Source organism: Pseudochaenichthys georgianus, chromosome 6, assembly GCF_902827115.2.
Source record: "Pseudochaenichthys georgianus chromosome 6, fPseGeo1.2, whole genome shotgun sequence".
Classification (NCBI taxonomy): domain Eukaryota; kingdom Metazoa; phylum Chordata; class Actinopteri; order Perciformes; family Channichthyidae; genus Pseudochaenichthys; species Pseudochaenichthys georgianus.
In genome coordinates this window covers 25,670,461-25,696,048 of record NC_047508.1, presented here as the reverse complement: position 1 = coordinate 25,696,048, position 25,588 = coordinate 25,670,461, and the positions used below count along the sequence as shown (strand labels likewise).

Below are 25,588 nucleotides of genomic sequence, written 5' to 3'. Positions count from 1 at the left end.
TGCTGGGGCGCAAGAAATACGGCCGCCATCTTGGACCGGTCATCCTACAGACATTCTACCCATAGACAGCAGAGGTTTCAAGATGCCAGAGCACTGTGCAGCATATTGCTGTGCAAATCGGCGGACGATTTGCGAACAGGGGTCGGGGGATTACTTTTCACAAGTAAGATTCAACATTATAATTGGTTGTATTTTGTAAATAGAATATTATTGTACTGTATTGATGCCCGCCAGCGAAATCGTAGCCAGCAAACATTATGTCCATGGCCAACTGAGACTTTATAAATCGCTGCTGTAACAAGTGAATGTCCCCGTTGTGGGATGAATACAGTAAAATCTAATCTAATCTATCTAGGAAGAAGAAGGAAGAAAATAAGCTTGACCTCCTTCTTAAAATGTTTTTGTGTTGACTCTCAAATCTCCCGTTTTTATTTTGAAGGTTTCCCAAAGACAAAGATATGAGAAAGAAGTGGGAAGTTGCTTTGAGGAGGGAAGGGTTCACTGCAAGCGAGTCATCCGTGATTTGCAGTGAGCATTGTAAGCAGGACGAGTTTGACAGGACAGGACAGATTGTCCGACTCAGAGATGGTGTTATTCCCTCCATCTTCAGCTTCCCGGTTCACCTCCAAAGAGTAGGTGTATCATCATAAGGTTATTAGCATTCATAAATGTAAATATTCTATTATCAATAACAGGGCTGTGTGTGTGTGTGTGTGTGTGTGTGTGTGTGTGTGTGTGTGTGTGTGTGTGTGTGTGTGTGTGTGTGTGTGTGTGTGTGTGTGTGTGTGTGTGTGTGTGTGTGTGTGTGTGTGTGTGTGTGTGTGTGTGTGTGTGTGTGTGTGTGTGTGTGTGTGTGTGTGTGTGTGTGTGTGTGTGTGTGTGTGTGTGTGTGTGTGTGTGTGTGTGTGTGTGTGTGTGTGTGTGTGTGTGGTAGGTATTCTGCTTTTTCATTTTAGCCGGAAAAGGGCAGGACTACGTCTACTTCCAGAAAAGCTGAAGAGAGCCTGTCTGTGGCCCCTCAGGACGACCCAGAAGCTTCAACCTCACACTCACAACCTCAGCCTAATGATGTGAGTATTTCTATTTTCAACATCATTCATAATGGTCCTAGACAAAGTAAAATCTCTCTTGTTTGCTGCCACTCATATTAAACACACTCACAAATAAACACATACACACACAATTGAAGACATGTTGAACATGCATTCCTGGCACACACACACACACACACACACACACACACACACACACACACACACACACACACACACACACACACACACACACACACACACGATGCTGGCAGTGGCTTTGACAGGTGATGACTATAAGAAAGAATGTGGGCCATACTCTAGTTGTGTCAAAGTGATGTGTGTGAAGTGAAACATCACTCAAACCATGTTCATCCCTCTTATAGGATCATAGCTATGTCTTGCCTGCTTCTCCTACTGCTCTTAAGGCCAGAGTCAATGAAGCTTTAGCAAGAGTGGAGAGTCTCGAGCGAGAGAGGAAGAATGCCATGGCTAGAGAAAAGAGGGCAGAGACCACAGTGAGGAGTCTTTTGGGGGATTTGAGGGAAAAGAACCTCATTAATGAAGAACTCAAAGAGAGGCTTGATTTCTACTCGGGTAAGATGAAATTAGCACTTTGAAATTCATGTACATCTTACTCTTACACTCTTTATTAAACTCCTTTGTTATTATATGAAGGGGACTTATTCATTTTTTCTCATACAATTTCAGATCTTCAAATAGACTTCAAGGCAAAGCAGGGCCATGAGTACTCCAAGGACCACAGAGAATGTGCCCTCACACTCCATCTACATGGTCCAAAGGCATACAAATACCTCAGAGAGACTACAACAAAAAGGTAGTCTTAATGTTGTTCAATTTCATTTTTGGAAATTACGGTTGCAAGTACGTTAAATAGCTACTTCTCAATTTGTTTACAGGTGGCTGTGTTCGGTGGATGGCAAGCCTGGCCTGAACAAGATGATGCTGGATATGCTGGAGAGAAGATGCCAGGAAGACCAGGCTAAACATGGATGTGTTTCACTCATGTTGGATGACATGGCCATCAGAAAACATGTGCAATATAATCCACATAACCAGTCAATGTCTGCTTTTGTCGACATGGGTGATGGAAACAATGAGACCGATGTTGCTACTGAGGCTCTTGTGTTCATGGTGGTTGGCCTACAAGGACATTGGAAGGCTCCCATTGCATATTACCTGACGAAGTCTTTGTCACCTGAAACACAAAGGGTCCTAATCTAAATCTAAAATCTAATCTAATCTATCTAGGAAGAAGAAGGAAGAAAATAAGCTTGACCTCCTTCTTAAAATGTTTTTGTGTTGACTCTCAAATCTCCCGTTTTTATTTTGATGGTTTCCCAAAGACAAAGATATGAGAAAGAGGTTCTCAGTCATGCTTTGGAGGGGCCGCATGCACGGGGCATTCGGGTGTCATGAGCAACTTTGTGTAAATATGGTTTGGGCGGGGTGGTGTCATGTTCTTGTGTTTAACTTGAACATTTACATTTTTTATATAGATGTAGAAGTACATTTTCATTTTTTATGACATAGATATTCATTTTTACTGATATATAACTTCTGTCTATGTATAATGTATTATTGTTTCTTCATTTTTCAACTTATTAAAATAGCTGAGTATAGGCCTACACAATCTGCTTCTCTATCATATATAGACCATTATTGTTTTTTTATGTGTGTGTGTGTATATATTATATATCGTGTGTCTTTTGCAAAATACCTATCATACATAACATAGGCTATCAAATACCAGAATATTCTATTGCTGTTAAGCCTACTATGAATATTAAAATACGCCGAATCATGTGTCCGGTATCATGCCTACTGCCTACATATATGACGTTTGCAGAAACCCCCCCCCCCGTGAAAATCAGTTTTGTATTCAGCGAGTTATGATTGATAAAATGCGCTGACACTTCATTGCGCCTGCCAGACAGATTACACTGAGTGGAGCGGGTGACCGGTCCAAGATGGCGGCCCCACGGCTCGTCAGCGCCAATAGGCAGCAGCGGTCGATGCGGCGTCTACTCTTTATATGTCTATGATTTAATAGAAGAGTTACGACACCGGAAGTCCAAAAACGGTTATCGTCACGTGGTTCATGTAGACGAGGGATCGTTCCCCGGAAGTTCATGGCGGGCAATGTGAATGCATTGATAACAGGAGATAGAACTACGATGTTTGGTAATTATTAGTGAATAAAGGTTTTGATTTGCAATATTTATACAACAAATCGATATGTGTATGTATTTACATCAATATGTTTTCAAAAATAAAATCGAATTTGCTAATATTAAGTGATAATATTAGGATTAGTGTGAACAACTAGTTTACATGTTACTAACAGTGCCTTGGTTAAAGAGCCTGTTGCTGTTTATTTATAGCTTTGAATTCTTTCAAACCAATATTATCTTCTTAAACTTGTATGGTAGTCAGGAGGATCACTTTCTAATGTTTATTGATACATTTAGAGGGAGGGGATCTAAAGTAATGCTTTAAAATTCAGATTGGATTCATTTCTACCATTTTCTTAAATTCATGGTAGTTTCAGTAATCCCCTGGTAATTGAGGACACAAGTTATCTAAATGACTAATGTCGTCTTTATGGCTTTCAGAAAGGACAGGAGACCGACAGGATATGATGATGTTAAATGTGTTGTTTTAGGAACATCCATTGCAAATACATGGAATTCAATAAACATTGAATAGCATATCATGCAGTTTGTCGGTGCCTTTTCCTCCGTGTTGTCCTGGTTTGCTGTGCTGCCTCCTAGTCGCCACCATGGTTTGCTGTGCTGCCTGGGGATGCTCAAATCGCTCAGAGAAAGGAGTACGAATGTACGGCTTCCCCACTGACACAGAGCGGAGGAAAAAATGGCTGGCTCAAGTCAGCAGGAGCAATTTCACGACCAACAGCAACAAAATATGTGATTTATATACAAACACTGCATTTGCACTTTTTCACAAAACGAAAACCACACCATTGGGAAAGCTTAATGTTTTGTTTAATACAAAAAAACAGGGAAAGGCTTGAAAAACACTGAGAGTTGAGACTCAGGGTGCAGGGTGAGGGTCTCAGTGCAGGTATTCAGGCTCCATTGAACCCCCCTCTGGTTCTTGTGCTGAAAGAGGGAGTAACAGACAGGAGAAAGGGTTATACACACCTATATAGCACACCTATTGCCTTGGGGAGATAACGTGTTTACTTATATAAAACAGTAGTATTAAACGTACTTTGTGTTTTCACTCTCACTTAAGTCCCTCTCCCTTTGCCATCAATCCAGAATCAGCTGGGCTGCAACATTATACAGACAGGTAATAATCAACAGAATCACAAGGACACAATATGGCTCTGCTAAAAACACTCACTCTTACACGCACCAAAGTTATATTTATCTAATATTTAACTCCCTCCACCCCCGCATACAATCCCGTTTAGAAGCCCCTCTTCTCTAATTCAACATGTTGGACGAAATGACATAGAGAGAACGGAATTTACAATTAAAAGGCTGTTCAACGTGTGTTGCTAACTTGCTTCGGTATGCTAGCTTAATCTGTTATCTGTAAACGTTCCCTAAATCTACTAATTTAGGGATAATCCACTGACATCCTTTAATACACATGTTCATTTGAATCAGATGTACTGATAATATCCGCAATATACATCTTTAAACTTCTTCTTACCTTTAAAAGTCCGTCACGAACGGTCTATTATGCAGAAACTCCACAGCTCTGCCAGCCTTGGCGCTAACTTCCGGGGAACGATTGAGAGGCTCCACGATCCGCCATTGCTGTAAAAAAGTGGTCCATTGGAGTGAACGGAGATGTCGTAACTCTTCTATTAAATGGCTCTGCAAAGTGTGAAACACTTTAACAAAGCTTGAAACAAATTTACATTTTATAAAACAAAATTACATTAGCAAAAACACTTTTACCAAGGAAAAAAAACTTTAACATTAACGAAAACAAATTAACAAGAGGCAAAACACTTTTACAAAGCTAAAAACAAATTTACATTTTATAAAACACTTTTACCAAGGACAAAACTATTTAACATTAACAAAAACAAATTAACAAAATGCAAAACACTTTTACCATAACTGAAACAAATTAAAATGTCCCGAAACACTTTAACATTTCCCGAAACACATTTACAAACCAGAATCAAACCGGAAAGGGAATGTCCATCATACCGGAAGTGACGTCTTAGTGATTGACTCAAACTTAAATTTGTTTAGGTGGAAAGACCGTACGAGTGTGTTTACGTTCGGTAAACATGTTTTGTCCGTTTTGTGGAAACAACCTGGTACAAGTGACACGGTTTTACCTTTCGTGTGGAGGATCTCTGGAGTGTTTAAAGGACACGGACCATACGGGTGTACCAAGCGCGCAGGGGACATCGAAACAGCCGGAAAATGCTAAACAAAGTAAGTGTAGTATTGCGCTAGCTTTGTGATGCTAATGTCAGACATGCAGTAAATAAAAGTGCAATCGCAGTTTAATATCAGTCAAATACCAATCCATGTCTTAACGGAATAGCAACGCATTGAGCTAATATCAAGGTTCGTACGGGTGCTTGAAATCCTTGAAAATGCTTGAAATTTGACGTGGTGTTTTCAAGGTTGGGAAAGTGCTTGAATTTTGGGAATGGTGCTTGAAATTGAGATAAAGTGCTTGAAAATGTAAATGCTTTACTTTTACAAAAAATTGCTGTCTGACTGAATAGTTCGCTTTTTAGATTAAAAGAAAAGAATTGCTTCTCTTCTACATAAAACATCTCCGCTGAGGCCTTCCCGCGCTATGCGCGCGACCTGCAAGTGTTTGTGTTACGTGTGACCTGGGCATTCTGATGAGAGTGATAGATGACTGTGTGCCAGGAGGTTGCAGTTTCAACGAGCGTTGGCTAGCAGAAGACAAATACAAGCCATGGCTAAGACGAGGGTCAAGCCCACGAGTAGCCTCCTGCAAAGTTTGCAAAAATAACGATGCGAGAGTCTGCGCTGACGAGCCACATGAAAGGTACGCCGTAGTAGAGCATTTTAGATTAGGCTAACGTTGCATGTTACGTTTGTTTAAGCTAACGTTAGCGAGCTGAATAGCGAACTCCATGAGGGATAATAATAATTGCAGGGGACAATCATTTCAGAGGAGCGTACCTATGTTATGTGCGTTACAGTCGCCATCGTGTGATGTTCAGAGGATGAAGCTCTCACGGCATTTCGTGTTATAGTCACGAAATATAATCTATTGATTCGACACAGAGCAATTTTGAAAGCAATGTATTTCTACTGGTAGTATGTTTCGTGCCTAAACCAAATGTGACTTGCTCTATCGAAATCAGTCACATTGACCCGAAGACACATTTTCGTTTGTATTACTGGTCTCGGGGAAGCTCGCGAGTGTGTTTGTGTATTTTTGCGTTTGTGTACCGGGGAAACACTCACAAGAAACACCGGCTGTTGTTTTGCTTGCTGTGACGTTACATTAGTCCGTTCTCTGCTTGTAATTATGCCGAAGCTTCAAAGTTGTATTTATCATCTGAATTTGCCGAAACAAGTTTAATATTCTGAAAGCCAATACTTTGTTTATTTGAAAACATGAAAACAAACTGTCTTTTATATAAAATTGAAGTATTATACAATTAAAACTACATTTTGCTTTAATCCCATGTAATTGTAGAATGAACACAAGTAGTAGTACAAATGCCATATCAATCTCATTAGTATGCAGAAAAAGTGACAGGTCGCCCCGCCCCCTTTTGACCGGAAGTCCCGCCTTATTTGACCGGAAGTCCCGCATTTTTATTTTTGAAAACCGGAAGTCCAGCCTCGTTCGACCGGAAGTCCCGCCTCGTTCGACCGGATGTCCCGCCCCCGCTTCCGGCGGATGTCCCGCCCCCGCTTCCGGTTTACAAAATAAAATAAAAAATAAATTTAAATTTAAGAAATGAGAAAAATAAAATGCCGTTGTTTTCAATCAATTAATATGTCTAGGATATATATATCCCACCTCCTAACCACTTCCTGTGTGGTTAATCCTGTATACAGTATCGAATGTAACTTACAAATACTAGCAAATAACATGAAATTAATCAAAAGTAAAGCATCTTAAAAAAAACATATATTTAAACCTCTCTGTTTTTGCAAACAGGACATGACAGGACATGAGGGGAGAAAACATATGGTGAAGGAGGGGGAACACACACACACACACACACACACACACACACACACACACACACTTTCCCCGCCCCTCACCCCTCTCGCTTTAGGGCTGTCTAGATAAAAAGCCAGCGTCACTCATTTTTCAAGTCGAGAGAAAATGGCCAAGAGACGTTTTGATATGAATTTAATCAGCGAGACACCGGTGACAACTTACAGCCATCCGTTGGGTGCTCCAATCAAGAAACGAATGCAGTTTGTATGCCGGGTTCAGACGCCTACAGCCGAAGAACTTCACGAAGAATGGACTCTAAAAAAGGGCGATGTTTGGGGTTATATATTCAACTATATGGCTAATGAACTACATTTCTACAATCTGAAGAATGGAGAAACGTATGGACCTCGTAGTGTTAAAGCGACACTGACCTCAACAGATTGGGCTGTGTTAACTCTGGTGTCTTCCCGAGATCTACACGCAACCATTGTATCGGAAGAAGTAGTGCATCAAGAAACCATCGTGGAACCAGAGGTGTACAAGATATTTGCAAAGAAAAGCAAAGAAACACAAACAGCATGCGAGATTAAAGAAGAGTTTGCATCGTTACCCCTCAATGTGAAGGAAGAAGAAGGAGATATTCCCACACAGCCAGAAGGGAGAAGAGTCCTGACAGGCACCGTCTGGGAAACTAAAAGCGGACCCTCTGGGTGTTGGTATTACCGCTCAAGCCGTTTGGTGACGTTGGGTAAGGACCCCTCTGATGATTTTGTTATGGAGTATTTTAATTCTACCTGCGGGGTATTTCAAACGTCCTTGAGGGTGCCTCTGACTGCATGGCTGGAAATGATTGAAGGAAAAGCTACAAAGCTTAAAGAACTTTTTAAACAGAGTCAGACATCGATGGACATTATACTGGTGAAAAAGACCCTCACGTTTGCAGAGGACTCCGCCCCCCAGTCAACATAACAAGTCCCACCCACCTCAGCAGATCATTTAAAAAGTAAGGACCTCGCAAGGACATTTTTAGAGAGCAGCAACCATGGATCTGAGAAAAACCAAGTCTCTCCCCACGATATGCAGCCTGGATCAAACGCCTACAGGACCGCCATCCTCACCAACATTTTGGACACCAGATCTGGACAGCGCTATGGCTGACATTGATATCACGGGGTGGCTGGATATGCCTCAACCTCCATGTGAATTACACACAAATCTGCAGAGTGTCACTAATATATATATATATATATATATATATATTCTTTATTTAACAGGTAAAAAAAAAACCTCATTGAGATTAAAATCTCTTTTCCAAGAGTGACCTGGCCAAGAAGGGCAGCATGTACAAAGTTACAACATATAAAACACAGACATGAAAGGCAGACAAATACAGCTGTAAAACACAAATAAAATGGCACATTAGCCAGTCAATATAAAACCTTTATTTAACCAGATTGGTCCCATTGAGATCATAGATCTCTTTTTCAGGGGAGACCTGCAGAAATATGCAAAGTAAAACAAACTATTAAAATCATTCAAAAACTGGCAACATTTTTAAAACGATTTCAAGATATACGAGCACTCACATCGACCAAAACTAAAAAAGTGTTACACAGTGACTGACATTCTGTACGGGAGTTCACACCCCAGCTGCTGTAGGGAGTTGAAATATGTTATGGCTCTCGGAGGATGGTGGTTAAGAGACAGATTCTTAGTTTTTGGACTGCCTCAGGGGGTTAACGACATCTACTAAAAACAAAGTACTTCATTATCTACTTTTTTCAGCTTTTATACACAAAAGTGCAGGGAAGGTAGGCAGATTTAGAACACTATCTATGAGATAGTGTTAGTGTTCCCTGCCCTTATCCATTTATTTTTTCTTTATTCAGCAATCGGCAATTGTGTCACCTTGTTTTTCTTGTTAATTAGGAAAGTGCTTGCTTAAATGTATGTATTTTAAGTGCATATTATAGAACAGGTATAGGGCAATATCAAAATTAGCCCAAACTTTTTTTTATTCACAATGTTTACTGATAATCATCAAAATATATTTAGAACACTATCTGTGCGATAGTGTTAGTGTTCCCTGCCCTTATCCATTTATTTTTCTTTATTCAGCAATCGGCAATTGTGTCACCTTGTTTTTCTTGTTAATTAGGAAAGGGCTTGCTTAAATGTTTGTATTTTAAGTGCATATTATAGAACAGGTATAGGGCAATGTCAAAATTAGCCCAAACTTTTTTATTCACAATGTTTACTGATAAACATCAAAATATGCAGGGGGTCCAATTCTTAACTTTTCCCTAAAACATTCTAGAATTTCTTTATCTAACACAAAAAACATGAATTTTAAAAACATTTGACAACAATAGATACGTTGTTCCTGTTTTTATTACGATTATCAGATACAAAATGATAAGTATAAATAAATCTATGCTTTCAAATGCATTATTCAGAGATATTAGGCCTGTCAAATCAAAACTGGAGCATGTGAATAAGAGAGAGCAGAGTCCTAACCAGCTGATCCAAACCAAACTCTGAGCAGCCGGCGGCTGAGACGGAGCCAACCAGCATGCGGACCAAACTGCTGCTAAGAACTCATGTTTAAATGAAATAGCAAGCAATGAATTCAAAGTGTGTATTTACTACACTAAGAGGAAAAGGAGATTTATCTGAGTTCTGTTGTGAGAGATTCGTGAGTAGAGAAGCGGCATCAGGTTTACAATCCCTCCTGCTAGGACGAAAACACAACTGCAGGTAAATGTGTATTTGTTCAACACATTCGCAGCAGTCGGTTAGCGGGAGATGATCTATAAGATTATTATGATCCGGTAATGGCTCTTCAACACCATCCTCTAGTTTAAATTTCTTCACTTTGTTTCTTTTTCTTTTCACCTTCCTTCTTTTTGTCTTTTTAGTTTTCCGTCCTATGGTCCCTTTTCTTTTCATTCGCATTCTGCGTTTGCTTTTAATTTTTCTTCTCCTTTTCATGTTGTTTTTTCTTTTTCTTCGTTTTTCTTTACTTTTTCTATTCTTTTCTGCTAATTGTCGTTTGCGATCTTGGCGAGTGGTATGAGATATACTGTTTCTATAAAGGTTATCTATAATACCATCTTTTAAAGAAAGATATTCTTCATATGTCATGTTATCATGGTCCTCTTTTGTCCTAAAGACCTTACATGGATATGATATAGACGAGAGCTCTTCTTCGGGAACATCCTCTCCCCTACTTTGTAACATCCAGTCATTAAGCCCATATCCATTATCCTGGTGATAATAAGGGCAGGCTACATCAGACTTGGTTTTTCTCAGATCCATGGCTAGTTTTGAACGGTCGTCCTTAGTTTTATATGATTTGCTGAGTGGGTGGGACATATTGCGTTGAGTGGGAAGGCTTCATCTGTAGAAAGTACTCTGTTTGAGGAGATTTCGTAATAATGGCAGTTTGTCATTTTGAGGGTATTTCAGTGAAACAAGGCTGTTTTGAACATTTGACAGATTTATGCTTAAATTCTCTGGTAAAGTTACTGAAAGATACACTTTGTGTATAAAAGCTGAAAAGTAGATAATGAAGTACTTTGTGTCAGTAGATTTCGTTAAGAATCTTTGACAGATTTATGCTTAATTCTCTCAAGAAGGTTACCGAAAGATACACTTTTGTATTTAAAAGCTGAAAAAAGTAGATAATGAAGTACTCTGTTTCAGTAGATTTGGTTAAGAATCTGACTCTTAACGGCAGTTTGTGATTTTGAGGGTATTTCAGTGAAACAAGGCTGTTTTGAACATTTGACAGATTTATGCTTAAATTCTCTGAGAAAGTTACCGAAAGATACACTTTTCTTTTTAAAAAAGCTGAAAAGTAGATAATGAAGTGTGCTTTGTGTGTACAGACACACAGAAAACACTGAAAAACACAACAAGAAGGACTGTAATACACATGTATCAGACACGCTCCCCTTGCTATAATGATGACAACAGTTTTTAGATGTAAAAAACACTTTTTTTATTTTTTTCACACACAAAATCAATAGTTATACTGATTGTAGCATCCCCAGGACAGTCTCCAGCTTAGAATTCCCCATATTACTGGATATATCCTGATGGAGTTTTTTCACTTCAGTCAAAATATTCACGTGTATGCTGTTTTCGACGCAAAGATGCATTACATCTACAAACAGAGCATACAATGAGAGCACATGATACACTTTTGATGTTTGTTTCATTTCTGAGATAATGTTACAGAATGTTTCGGAAAATGAAGATTGCAGGACCACTTTAAATGTTTCGTTTACAATCGTGCGGAAAAAAAATTCATTTGAACTATTTCCTGCCATCATCAGTTAACTTGCATAATTTAGAATTAAACCCTCTAAAATGTTGTCTGAATAACAAATATAATGCTGCTAATCAAACCTTTTTCTTCCTCTTTTCACTCACTGTGTCAGTCTAATATGCATATTATCTCTTCTGCTATCATATTGCGAACACTATATGTGCAATACTTGTAGCTCTTGCCAATTTATCTGCCACCTTTGCTCTTCCAAAACCATTCTATTCATGGGGAACATCCGCGTGGGAGCAACTTTGGGTCAAACTTTGTAATGTGATTAAATTGCGTTACAATATTTTAAGTGTGCCCCTCCTCCTCGGTTTAAAGAGTGTTTGGAATGATTGACAGTTGAAGTTTGTTTAGTGCGATAAACATATTTATTGCTGTGTATACAAAGGGCAATATATATTAAACTTTGGCGATTAGACTCCATCGTGCTGTGATAGATTTAGGGGGACGAGAATCCGACTAGGAAAGGTGAAAGTCTTCATGAAAGACCCTGCACTTCATGAAAGAACTTGCACTGAGCTTCATCGAGTGAAAGCAAACCCAAGATTAACATTTGTAATGAGCTGTACCCACTTGGCATTTTACCTAGCTATATTTGCAGTGTCCATTTTCTTAACTTCTTCTTAGTTGTGAGAGGGGTCATTTTTAAATGACTGTCGATACATTTTGTCCCAATTGAAAGGGCTGTTGTGAAGTTTTTGACCTCTTTGTGATGTTGAGTTGTCTATGTGTGGATCTCCTGCAGAAATACGATACGATAATACGATAATACTTTAATGGTCAGATCAAATTTGACTTGCATCACAGCAGCTCCATGTTTAACATCAATATAGACAAATATCAAGACACAATCACTCTGAGGAGTTAAAATGTGATGAGATGTAGATAACATCCATTGGGTGATATTTATTTGTGTATCCCACATAAGCTTTATATATATATATAATGTACATCATCATATACTGTACCAATCTTCTCTAAAGTATAGTAATGCTGTAGATACCCTTGATGAAAACATGAGCGATTTTATATGTTAAATGGTTACATTTCAATTGTATTATGTCGATGTTGGAAAATGTAAAGTCTGTATTCGTAGAGTTTGTCTTATTTGCTTTAAAATGACAAATTAACTTATTTTTTGTTATTACATGAGTGTATTTTGTATTCTCTTTTGTTTGGTTGGAGCATAGGGTGATTATTCAAATTTTATTTTGAACTACAATGTTGGTTAAACGATTACGATACCAAAGATTTCAGAAAATAAAATGATTATTGTGCTGCATTCAACCTGTCACACATCATCATCACATTTACCTGCAGTTGTGTTTTCGTCCTAGCAGGAGGGATTGTAAACCTGATGCCGCTTCTCTACTCACGAATCTCTCACAACAGAACTCAGATAAATCTCCTTTTCCTCTTAGTGTAGTAAATACACACTTTGAATTCATTGCTTGCTATTTCATTTAAACATGAGTTCTTAGCAGCAGTTTGGTCCGCATGCTGGTTGGCTCCGTCTCAGCCGCCGGCTGCTCAGAGTTTGGTTTGGATCAGCTGGTTAGGACTCTGCTCTTTCTTATTCACATGCTCCAGTTTTGATTTGACAGGCCTAATATCTCTGAATAATGCATTTGAAAGCATAGATTTATTTATACTTATCATTTTGTATCTGATAATCGTAATAAAAACAGGAACAACGTATCTATTGTAGTCAACTGTTTTTAAAATTCATGTTTTTTGTGTTAGATAAAGAAATTCTAGAATGTTTTAGGGAAAAGTTAAGAATTGGACCCCCTGCATATTTTGATGTTTATCAGTAAACATTGTGAATAAAAAAGTTTGGGCTAATTTTGACATTGCCCTATACCTGTTCTATAATATGCACTTAAAATACAAACATTTAAGCAAGCCCTTTCCTAATTAACAAGAAAAACAAGGTGACACAATTGCCGATTGCTGAATAAAGAAAAATAAATGGATAAGGGCAAGGAACACTAACACTATCGCACAGATAGTGTTCTAAATATATTTTGATGATTATCAGTAAACATTGTGAATAAAAAAAAGTTTGGGCTAATTTTGATATTGCCCTATACCTGTTCTATAATATGCACTTAAAATACATACATTTAAGCAAGCACTTTCCTAATTAACAAGAAAAACAAGGTGACACAATTGCCGATTGCTGAATAAAGAAAAAATAAATGGATAAGGGCAGGGAACACTAACACTATCTCATAGATAGTGTTCTAAATCTGCCTACCTTCCCTGCACTTTTGTGTATAAAAGCTGAAAAAAGTAGATAATGAAGTACTTTGTTTTTAGTAGATGTCGTTAACCCCCTGAGGCAGTCCAAAAACTAAGAATCTGTCTCTTAACCACCATCCCCCGAGAGCCATAACATATTTCAACTCCCTACAGCAGCTGGGGTGTGAACTCCCGTACAGAATGTCAGTCACTGTGTAACACTTTTTTAGTTTTGGTCGATGTGAGTGCTCGTATATCTTGAAATCGTTTTAAAAATGTTGCCAGTTTTTGAATGATTTTAATAGTTTGTTTTACTTTGCATATTTCTGCAGGTCTCCCCTGAAAAAGAGATCTATGATCTCAATGGGACCAATCTGGTTAAATAAAGGTTTTATATTGACTGGCTAATGTGCCATTTTATTTGTGTTTTACAGCTGTATTTGTCTGCCTTTCATGTCTGTGTTTTATATGTTGTAACTTTGTACATGCTGCCCTTCTTGGCCAGGTCACTCTTGGAAAAGAGATTTTAATCTCAATGAGGTTTTTTTTTTACCTGTTAAATAAAGAATATATATATATATATATATATTAGTGACACTCTTTGTGTGTAATTAACATGGAGGTTGAGGCATATCCAGCCACCCCGTGATATCAATGTCAGCCATAGCGCTGTCCAGATCTGGTGTCCAAAATGTTGGTGAGGATGGCGGTCCTGTAGGCGTTTGATCCAGGCTGCATATCGTGGGGAGAGACTTGGTTTTTCTCAGATCCATGGTTGCTGCTCTCTAAAAATGTCCTTGCGAGGTCCTTACTTTTTAAATGATCTGCTGAGGTGGGTGGGACTTGTTATGTTGACTGGGGGGCGGAGTCCTCTGCAAACGTGAGGGTCTTTTTCACCAGTATAATGTCCATCGATGTCTGACTCTGTTTAAAAAGTTCTTTAAGCTTTGTAGCTTTTCCTTCAATCATTTCCAGCCATGCAGTCAGAGGCACCCTCAAGGACGTTTGAAATACCCCGCAGGTAGAATTAAAATACTCCATAACAAAATCATCAGAGGGGTCCTTACCCAACGTCACCAAACGGCTTGAGCGGTAATACCAACGCCCAGAGGGTCCGCTTTTAGTTTCCCAGACGGTGCCTGTCAGGACTCTTCTCCCTTCTGGCTGTGTGGGAATATCTCCTTCTTCTTCCTTCACATTGAGGGGTAACGATGCAAACTCTTCTTTAATCTTGCATGCTGTTTGTGTTTCTTTGCTTTTCTTTGCAAATATCTTGTACACCTCTGGTTCCACGATGGTTTCTTGATGCACTACTTCTTCCGATACAATGGTTGCGTGTAGATCTCGGGAAGACACCAGAGTTAACACAGCCCAATCTGTTGAGGTCAGTGTCGCTTTAACACTACGAGGTCCATACGTTTCTCCATTCTTCAGATTGTAGAAATGTAGTTCATTAGCCATATAGTTGAATATATAACCCCAAACATCGCCATTTTTTAGAGTCCATTCTTCGTGAAGTTCTTCGGCTGTAGGCGTCTGAACCCGGCATACAAACTGCATTCGTTTCTTGATTGGAGCACCCAACGGATGGCTGTAAGTTGTCACCGGTGTCTCGCTGATTAAATTCATATCAAAACGTCTCTTGGCCATTTTCTCTCGACTTGAAAAATGAGTGACGCTGGCTTTTTATCTAGACAGCCCTAAAGCGAGAGGGGTGAGGGGCGGGGAAAGTGTGTGTGTGTGTGTGTGTGTGTGTGTGTGTGTGTGTGTGTGTGTGTGTGTGTGTGTGTGTGTGTGTGTGTGTGTGTGTGTGTGTGTGTGTGTGTGTGTGTTCCCCCTCCTTCACCATATGTTTTCTCCCCTCATGTCCTGTCATGTCCTGTTTGCAAAAACAGAGAGGTTTAAATATATGTTTTTTTTAAGATGCTTTACTTTTGATTAATTTCATGTTATTTGCTAGTATTTGTAAGTTACATTCAATACTGTATACAGGATTAACCACACAGGAAGTGGTTAGGAGGCGGGATATATATATCCTAGACATATTAATTGATTGAAAACAACGGCATTTTATTTTTCTCATTTTTTAAATTTAAATTTATTTATTATTTTATTTTGTAAACCGGAAGCGGGGGCGGGACATCCGCCGGAAGCGGGGGCGGGACATCCGGTCGAACGAGGCGGGACTTCCGGTCGAACGAGGCTGGACTTCCGGTTTTCAAAATAAAAATAAAAAGGCGGGACTTCCGGTCAAATAAGGCGGGACTTCCGGTCAAAAGGGGCGGGGCGACCTGTCACTTTTTCTGCATACTAATGAGATTGATATGGCATTTGTACTACTACTAACACAGTCTTCCTTTGGAGATGTATAAGTCAGGAGTCTTGAGTAGTCAACATTACCTAAAATCATTGTACATATTTGTACATATTATTTTCCACTTGTTACCATTGTGAGTCTATTTTTATGCAGCTCTGCGTGATTTTGTGGCTACAATTCAGGCTAATACACTACCAGAGGTGGATAAGTACTCAGATGTTGTACTTGAGTAAAAGTAGAAGTACTCAGATATTGTTTGAGTAAAAGTAGAAGTACTCAGATGTTGTACTTGAGTAAAAGTAGAAGTACTCAGATATTGTTTGAGTAAAAGTAGAAGTACTCAGATCTTGTAGTGAAATTATAAGTACTCAGATATTGTACTTAGTAAAAGTAGAAGTACTCAGATCGTGTACTTGAGTAAAAGTAGAAGTACTCAGGTCTTGTACTTGAGTAAAAGTAGAAGTACTCAGATCTTGTACTTGTGTAAAAGTAGAAGTACTCAGATCTTGTACTTGAGTAAAAGTAGAAGTACTCAGATTTTGTCCTTGAGTAAAAGTAGAAGTACTCAGATCTTATACTTGACTAAAAGTAGAAGTACTCAGATCTTGTACTTGAGTAAAAGTAGAAGTACCAGAGTGTAGGAATACTCTGTTACAGTAAAAGTCCTGCATTCAAAATGTTCCTCAAGTGAAAATAGAAAAGTATTCTCATCTAAATATAGTGAAAGACAGTAAAAGTAGTCGTTGTGCAGATTGGTCCATTTCAGAATAATATATATGATATGTTTTATAAAGATTGATCATGAAAGTGTTCTCAGAGCTGGTGAAGGTGCAGCGAGTCTGAATGACTTTGTAGACTGCAGGGTAGCTTGTGAATTTACTCCGGGTGGAACTAAAGTCTGATTCAACACTTGATTAGATTTCACATCATTCATCTGTGAAGTAACTAAAGGGATTAAATACATGTAGTGGAGGAAAGTACACCATGTACCTCTGAACTGTAGTGGAGTAGAAGTACACCATGTACCTCTGAACTGTTGTGCAGTAGAAGTACACCATGTACCTCTGAACTGTAGAGGAGTAGAAGTACACCATGTACCTCTGACTTGCGTTCACTACCAACAATTAATCAATAATGTAATGAAAAGTTATTTGGCTGATTGTTTTATATCGGCTCAGCCAGGTTATATGGGAGGCCTAGTCTATGTACAGATCACTAATTTTGAAATATTGTACTTAGTTTTCTTTTCTTTAATTTTTCATCCTCGTGTAGAATGCTATCACGAAACACACATTTGGTTGTTTCTAGCATAAAGAACATCTGATTTAATGTGAGGTAGGGAAATAATCATTTGAGTATGTGTATATAAATATGTAATTTACAACAGCTGTAAGATCCTTGAAAATGCTTGAAAAGTGCTTGAATTTGACTTTTGAAAAGGTGTAAGAACCCTGTAATATGCTAGTATTTATTTTAGGCTTTCCGTAATCCTTAATGCACACTTGCTATTGCTGATTGTTGGAGCTGCTAATTTTTACATTTGTATTGGAACTATTCATACCAGCAGAACAACCAGGCCCATCCTATAAACATTTCATGGAGTACAGAAACTCAAAGTCAAAAGAGAAACAGTCTTTTAACTGTGGGAAAGGAAGACTTAAACAAGAAAAGAGACGAGTCCAGGTAAGCTGCATTATCCGTAACATACAAATCTCAGTGTCTCTGTGTGTGTCATTACTTATATCTCTCTGCTATTTTACTAGATAAACATAGGAATGATGTCGCCACAAGGAGTTGATTTAAAGCCTCGGAGAGGGAAAACACTCCCGTTGTTTACAGACCCGGAGGTAGCACCACCTGCTATACTGGAACGAGCTGTCCAGAAAATGAAAGCCTTTAACAAGGACATGGATGAAGGACCGTATGTCCTTTTGTATCCAGACTGCTCAGAGGTTGTCAATGTGCCTGGTTCAGAAAAGCCATTCACATTGGCAGAATACAAAAAGGACTTAGGAAAGGCATATGCCAGGATCACCCTTTTCATTTGCCTTGAGAAACATTTTAGAGGAGGTTTGTGGATGTTATTATTCAATATTTTTACATGTTAACATCCTCTACTGCAGCATACATAATAATGTGTTGAACGTTTTGCTTTTACTACAGGGGATGATACCTCAGACTCTGATTCGGATATTATCATCACATCTACGAGCACAGCTGAATTCAATCAGGCTGACACTGTGGTGCGTAAATGATTTTATTTTAATGTTCATTTATTTATTTGATATACAATTGATTTTAAGCAGGAAATCTATATTCTGGTCAATATTTTAGAAGAACCAACTTGGCAGTTACAATTACTATCAGAAACACTGACAACGTTTCACTGTTGATAGACATATGTGGTAAGGGAATAATAATGGAAGCTGTTGATAATTGTACACTTTTACTCTCAGGTATTTGAATTTGAACCACGAAACAAAAGTACTCCAAAACACAAACCTGAAAATGAAGGGTAAGTTTGTACTTATTTTGACAAAATAAGTAATTTATCTTTAAGTGGATGATAAGAATAGGCCACAGCATTTTCTCTGGTGAACATGGATACAAAAATACTATACATGTCATCTAATTTCAAACAAAAATAATCTGTTATTTATAAATCTTATGGTTCCCCCTACCTCTAAATGTTACTTAAAACTTAACTATACCCTGTATAATGAAGTTAATAATTTTATCATGTTTCAGGAAGGCACTTGGACATTCATCCACAACTCAGCCTGGACAGGTATTGAGGCAGATTGTGGAAGCCTGATGTTTCTAACGTTCAGTGTTGTTTTGTTACAGACATTTGTATTTGTATTTGTATTTCAGATAGTAATATCTGATACTGAGGATATGGGTCCACCCAAATCAAATACAGACAAGACTACTTGCTACAGGTAAGTACAAATGTTAGTGATTCACTTACACGAGAAAGACATTTTTGTTTGTAAGATGTTTTAACATGGGAATTATCATTTCCTAACAGTACATACACAGACCTGTATGCACCATGTGTTGAAGAAGAGGACGAGGAGCTGGTTGCAGTCAACATGACGAGTTTATTGGACACTGAAATGTAAACGGACAGCTATTACAGTGGCATTAAAAAGAATTTCTCTGTACAATATTTCTGGTACAAAAATAATTTTTTTAAACTGTTTTTGCACCCTCTGGAATATCCACTAATAAGGTCACTTTTCATCCTTTACAGGGAGGAGATGAACGTTACATTACCTGCCATTATTGCTAACCTGTCACAGCCTATTGATCATGGAAGAGTCAGCCGGTTCAACATTTCAAGGGCTAATGTTTGGGATGGAGCAGTCAGAGGTTTCAAGCGTACATCGTATTCAGAAAACTGTGACATGCTGGTAAAATTCACTGATGATGCTGGTGTTTTCGAAGAAGGAATTGACTCAGGTGGTCCCAGGAGAGAGTTGTTATCTCTACTGATGAAGAATCTGAAAGACCGGCCCATTTTTGATGGACCAGACGGACGCCGCTTCTTGGTCTACAATGCAAATGGTATGCATACGGTTAGAAGTGTACTAATACAATTGTTAATGATCATTAACCATATATATCACATGACATGATTTGTTGCTTGAACAATTTTCCAAAACTTTGAGTGTCATTACAGTACATTAAAGTATATAATAAATAATGTTTTAATTTTGCAATATGAATACATTTATTCACAGCTGTTAGGGAGGATGAATACTACTTGGCAGGAAAGATGATTGCGGTGTCAGTTGTGCATGGAGGTCCAGGGCCACATTTCCTGTCAGAAGATCTTGTACATTATCTTGCAGGCCAGCCTTCATTCAAAGCAACAGTTGATTTAATAACTGATGAAGAAGTAGGGAAAGCTTTACAAGAGGTGAGAATTGCATACAGCAACAGTGTGGTAGGGTGGATTATAATGTAGTTCCTGTAGTGTTTTGAGACATCTTTACTTTACCTTTATCACATACACCGAATTGGCTTCATTTTTTGTTTTGTGATCAGAATCAGAATACCCTTTTTAGTCCCACAGAGGGAACATTTACATTGCTGGAGCAGAAAAGAGCCAAAGACAGCTTAATGTTACCTAAGAAGAATGATTAAAAACTATTAAAGAAACACAAACACAATTTACAAAAAACACATCCTGTAGTAGAGGATTTAGCAGCCAGGTATATATTGCACAAGGATAGTAGTAATGTTAATATATAAAACTTGTAATGGAACAAAAATGGCAAGAATATACAGTACATGCAGTTATTGACTGGATTGTTTGTCCATTTTATAATCTTCAGATTGAGAATGCTGCCTCAGTGGATGCCTTGCGAGAAATGACCATGAGACACAGCACAATGTTACAGACAGCAGGTTGTCTGAGACATGTGGCTTCTGTCATGTCTAGGAAACTAATAGTGAAAGTTTATTCTTTATGTTAGTTTTGTCATGTCCCTTTGCCCTGTGCTTTATGTTTATTCCCTTAATTAATCATCCCTCTCATTTCAGGCCTCCACGCTCCCCGCCCCTTTCTGTCTCCTGCGTCCTTGATTGTTTCCCCGCCCTGATTGTTTCCACCTGTGTCCCCTTTACCTGTGTATATATTGTGGTAGCTTCCTCCTGTTCATTGTCAGTTCGTTGTCTTACTATGACCCACGTTCCTGATTACCTCACGGACTTCCCACGGATCTACCTCATTGATCACTTGCTAGTTTTCCTCGAAAGAGTATATTTGTTTTCCTTGTTTTGATTACTGTGCTAAATTCCAATAAAGACTTTACTGGAATTTAGCACAGTAATCAAAACAAGGAAAACAAACATGACAGCTTCTGTTGAAGGAAAGAAAGGAATTGTGTCAGACTACCTCCAGTGGTACATTATTGGCCGAAACTCATCTGTAATTGACAGGTAAGATCATATTTGTATTCATGTGATTTTTTTTAAATATATGTAAGAATGTTTTGTTTAAAATGCCTCATGGTCCCCCTCTTTGGTTTATTCTATGTTTATCTGTTAGAAATTAGTCAGTGTCAAAATGTGTGCCTGTGTAGTATAACTGATATGGGATGTCCGTCTCTCGTTTCCCTGCCTGTCTTGTGCCAATCTTTAAGTGCTCATGCCACCCCCCCCCTTGTTTTAGGAATTGGTTATTTAAATGTGACTTTGTGATGAATTTTTTTTTTGCTCACTCTTCAGATTCAAGGAGGGTCTTTCAGCCCTTCAGTTTTTAAACGCACTACAGCAACACCCTACTCTGCTGGCCCCGGTCCTGTGCCACTCTGAAAAGCGACTTACTGCTCTGGACCTTGAGCGACTCTTCAAGCCTGACCTCAGTCCACCAGGGAGTAACAGGAGGCATAGGGAAAGCCACACTTTGGGCTACTGGGCAGACTATCTCCTCGATTGTGAAGGTTTGTAAATCGCTGTTTTTATAACTATTTCAGGAAACACATTGCCAAAATGTATCTGAACATGTTTTCTTTGCAGAAAGCCAGACTGCTGTGTCTTTGGAGGATGTTTTGATGTTTGCGACTGGGCTGACTTCATTTCCCCCATCTGGATTTGAACCATCGCCAGGAATAGAGTTCCTTGATGACTCTCCATTCCCAATGGTAAACACTTGTTCCAACACATTTAAACTACCACTCCTTGACGCATACAATGTGTTTAAGTCCCAAATGGACTTTGGAATGCAAAATTCTCCAGGATTTGGCTGTTTTTAAGTCATGTGACTGGATGACCCATTGAGTACAGACTCTATGAAGGTTGTTCATATAGTCGTTGTTAAATGCGAGCGTGTTTTTTTCTTTCTCACAGCTCATGTTGTCCATTTAGTTTGGGACAAAATCAAAGTATTGTTCTATACCTATACAATCTTTATAAATACTCTGAACTTTGCTCTACTAATTTCACATTGCGACCCATAGCTTCTTTGTTGTAAATCAGTCATTCATTCTCAGGTTTCCAGTGAGTCCACATGGTTGAAATAAGACTTATACAGAAATGTTCTTTCTGCACACAATTACACACACAACATAACATTGTTTGTGCTTGCTAATTGGAGCGTTGTTTGTTGTTATTCCAGTTATATTTTATAATGATTAAGATATTTATTTTATGACTATGCTGTGATTTGGTGCCGTATAAATGACATTGAAACAAATATTGTGATAATACCATAATCATTTGGATACATCACAGGGAAAAGAGTAAATGCAGTCTGACAAACCATGAAACCAAGCATTGTTGAGCCCTGAAATCTGATTTGGAGTGGTGAAACAGTGCTACTGTACTTCTGAATACCTTTTTGATTACTTTATAACTGAGCATATTCTTTCAGCTTCATGTACAGTTCTGATGCAGTCTCCCAGTTCTCTGGCTTCTGCAGGTCATTGCCCTCCATAGCAAAGTCCAAGTACTCCTGCATGTGTTGGTCCCCACATGGAGCTATAGACAGGCTTGTCTCAGGAACAGCATCCAATTCTGCCTGTTCAATCTCAAATCCACAGTCCCTGGAGCCAAATCTATGTTAAATAGAAGACGATAGTATTCAAAAAACAGACAAAGAAGTATCAATCCATCACCAATGTAATACCTGTGTGGCAAGTAGTACAGTTCATTGGGCACTCCTCCTGGACATGATGCTGTTCTGGAAGGGCGAATCCTGTGACTGTTCCACAGTCTCACACACTCATCCAAATCCTTCTGAATAACATCAACGAAGCAGAATCTCAGAAGGCACTGATGCTCGTGACTCCCGTTGAAGTGTCCAGCATCTCGGAGGTCTGCAAATAGCTCCATCCAGAACTGAGACCTATAGAAATTGATATATTTTCAAGTGAATTATTAAGCAATAGGCTATACAACAATTCTACAAATTACATTAAAAGGTTACCAGTAAAATCAACAACAAATAATTGAGTGTCTATTTAATCATTTATTTGCTTCACAACCTATAGTGCCTAGGTCCCCTCAGGGGCCGCTGTTCAATCCAAAACCCACGCTTAGATGTTCACGGTTTCTAACTTTATTTCGGCCAAAAATAAGTTCTAAAGAAAGGCCTTGTATAGTCTGGGTCATAGACTACAGGCTATATATTATATCTATTATAATAAAAACTGATACACTTTAGCTAAGCAAATGTTGTTTGTCTGACAGTGTTGGCAAGTAATAGATAATCATGATAGACACTTACCTTCCCTTTCTTAATATGGACCACCAGGACTCAATACGCTGATTAGTCATGGATGTGCCATACATGTGGCTGGACGCTCCAGAGTAGTAGTCATGGTGATGGTGACGTAGGGTGCACTGAATTGCAGCCATAATTCCGTTCTCCGTGCCACAATCAGTCCGCAGCCTCATGGGGATGACACCGAGGTTTCGCACACATTTGAGGAAATATTGAGCGATAACTCTTGGGTTATTGTTTGTTGGACCACATTCAAGCCATACTACTTTACGTGAAAATCCATCTATGCATCCTGAAAGGGCCACACCGAATGGCTTAAGTTTGTCATAAACGTCAGCATGCCACATATAGTTCGGTCCCATTGAGTGGTAGGTTCTCCTTATAAACCTTCTGCGAGATCTCCTCTCGCAGCCTCGAGGGTTAAGCTCCCAGAGCAAATTCATAACATCATCTCTCTTCACTCGAAGACTGTACTTTTGTTTTAGTACCTGCCACATTGTTCGGTATCCAAACAATTGTCCAGGTCCACGAAGTTCCAACCTGATGGCGTTAATTACAGCGATTTGAGAGGAATAACCCTTTCTGCGGTAAAACCCGGCTTGATTCAGTTTGCTTTTAAGAGTCCGCAAACTGATTTTTACACCGTGAAAGGTAGACAATATGTCCACGATTACAGCATACGAGTGACCTTCATTAAAATATTTCCCGCAATGATGCAAGATATCTGGTCCTTCTGTCTGGTCCGTGTCCTTTAAACACTCCAGAGATTGTCCACAAGATGAGCAAAACTGTGTCACTTGTCCCAGGTTGTTTCTACAAAACGGACAAAACATGTTTACCGAACGTAAACACACTCGTACCTATGGTCTTTCCGCCAAAACAAATTAAATTTGAGCCGTCACGTCACTTCCGGTATGATGGACATTCCCTTTCCGCTTTGATTCTGGTTTGTGAAAGTGTTTCGTCAAATGTTAATGTGTTTCGGGAAATGTTAAAGTGTTTCGGGAAATGTTAAAGTGTTTTGCATTTTGTTAATTTGTTTTTGTTAATGTTAAATAGTTTTGTCCTTGGTAAAAGTGTTTTATAAAATGTAAATTTGTTTTTAGCTTTGTAAAAGTGTTTTGCATCTTGTTAATTTGTTTTCGTTAATGTTAAAATTGTTTTCCTTGGTAAAAGTGTTTTTGCTAATGTAATTTTGTTTTATAAAATGTAAATTTGTCTCAAGCTTTGTTAAAGTGTTTCACACTTTGTAATTGTCCATTGCACTTCCCAGCCACCGTACTACGGTGGGCCTGAAGTGCAAAACGCCACAGCATTTCACAAAACGCCACAGCATTTCCCTTTTTGGAAAATGCCTTTTATTTAGTGTTCTCTCCATTTTCTTCTTTCATAACCAGTGCCAACGAGACTTTTGACTGCCTTGTATAATATTGTAACTGTCCGAGATATTGGGGCTTCTACTGTGTAATACGAACTCAGGAACTCAGGCACGTCAGTAGGGTCACATACAGCGCCTCCGTTTGTGGAGTCCACTTCACAACAACGTCTACACACACACTGCGCATGCTCACCCACATGTACCCTCCACCTTTATATATACAGTATATGCCTCAAACCCATTGCTTACAATATTACAACTTGCAAGAGCATTTTAGGCCTACCACACACAAAAAGCATGAACAGCAAATATGTGTTATTCTATTTTATACATTTTTACCAGAAACATTTGGCAGGATACAGCATTTGTCTGCCACATTGTGCCTTTTACATATCTGTCCAAAATACTACTCACACAATGACTTACCACAATAGCTAGTTTTCTTGAGAAGTCCTGGTGACATAACCTTACAAATAATATGATTCATACAATATGTCGTTTTCCATGACATTTAGACATGTGACACATGTCAATGTAAACAAAGTAGTCTAACAAGTAAAGTTGATCACAGAATGCCTAAATTCCATTTAGTGTCAGCGTAAAGCTATTCCAGCACAGTACAATGACACCAGTTAACACTAGTCATTGACTAAACCTGTGTTTTCCCAACAATGACAGGTCAAATGCTTTGCTGTGAAAAGCTCTATTATAGGCTTGTCATCAAACCCTAAAGTAGTCCTAAAACATCCATAGATTTTGACATATATTTATAGCTGTAGTATAGACTATGTTTGTAACTGTTTGAAAGTGTAATTCCTCTCAGAAATTCGTCACAGCACCGTTAATTGAAGTTATTGTAGTGTTGAGC

General features: G+C 38.7%; 1 protein-coding gene and 1 long non-coding RNA gene across 3 annotated transcripts; one reads left to right on the top strand and one right to left on the bottom strand.

Annotated features, from left to right (window-relative positions):
* Positions 1–20: 20 nt before the first annotated feature.
* Positions 21–2,800, top strand: LOC139434056 (THAP domain-containing protein 6-like). 2 transcript variants are annotated; one of them, XR_011643457.1, is made up of 6 exons: positions 21–163; positions 440–632; positions 935–1,070; positions 1,418–1,628; positions 1,743–1,869; positions 1,952–2,800. XR_011643457.1 is itself a non-coding variant. In XM_071203492.1 (6 exons), the coding sequence occupies exons 2-6, from the start codon at positions 459–461 to the stop codon at positions 2,274–2,276; spliced, it is 951 nt and encodes a 316-aa protein (XP_071059593.1). In that variant the 5' UTR covers positions 21–163; positions 440–458; the 3' UTR covers positions 2,277–2,800. The 2 variants fall into 2 exon arrangements, 1 of the variants encoding a protein (XP_071059593.1); XM_071203492.1 differs by having other exon boundaries at positions 957–1,070.
* Positions 2,801–4,040: 1,240 nt separating this feature from the next.
* On the bottom strand, positions 4,041–4,833 carry LOC139433994 (uncharacterized). Its single transcript, XR_011643394.1, has 3 exons — positions 4,737–4,833; positions 4,287–4,347; positions 4,041–4,174 (listed from the first exon to the last, which is right to left on the bottom strand). It is a non-coding gene; the product is annotated as an uncharacterized lncRNA (long non-coding RNA).
* Positions 4,834–25,588: the final 20,755 nt, after the last annotated feature.

What these genes read in the sequence shown, in the direction of transcription:
- LOC139434056 (XM_071203492.1), top strand. Translation starts at nt 459, where the DNA reads ATGAGAAAGAAGTGGGAAGTTGCTTTGAGGAGGGAAGGGTTCACTGCA. An exon ending in TCCCGGTTCACCTCCAAAGA is followed by an intron (nt 633 to 956) that starts GTAGGTGTATCA and finishes TTTTCATTTTAG; the next exon opens with CCGGAAAAGGGCAGGACTAC. An exon ending in AGAGAGACTACAACAAAAAG is followed by an intron (nt 1,870 to 1,951) that starts GTAGTCTTAATG and finishes ATTTGTTTACAG; the next exon opens with GTGGCTGTGTTCGGTGGATG.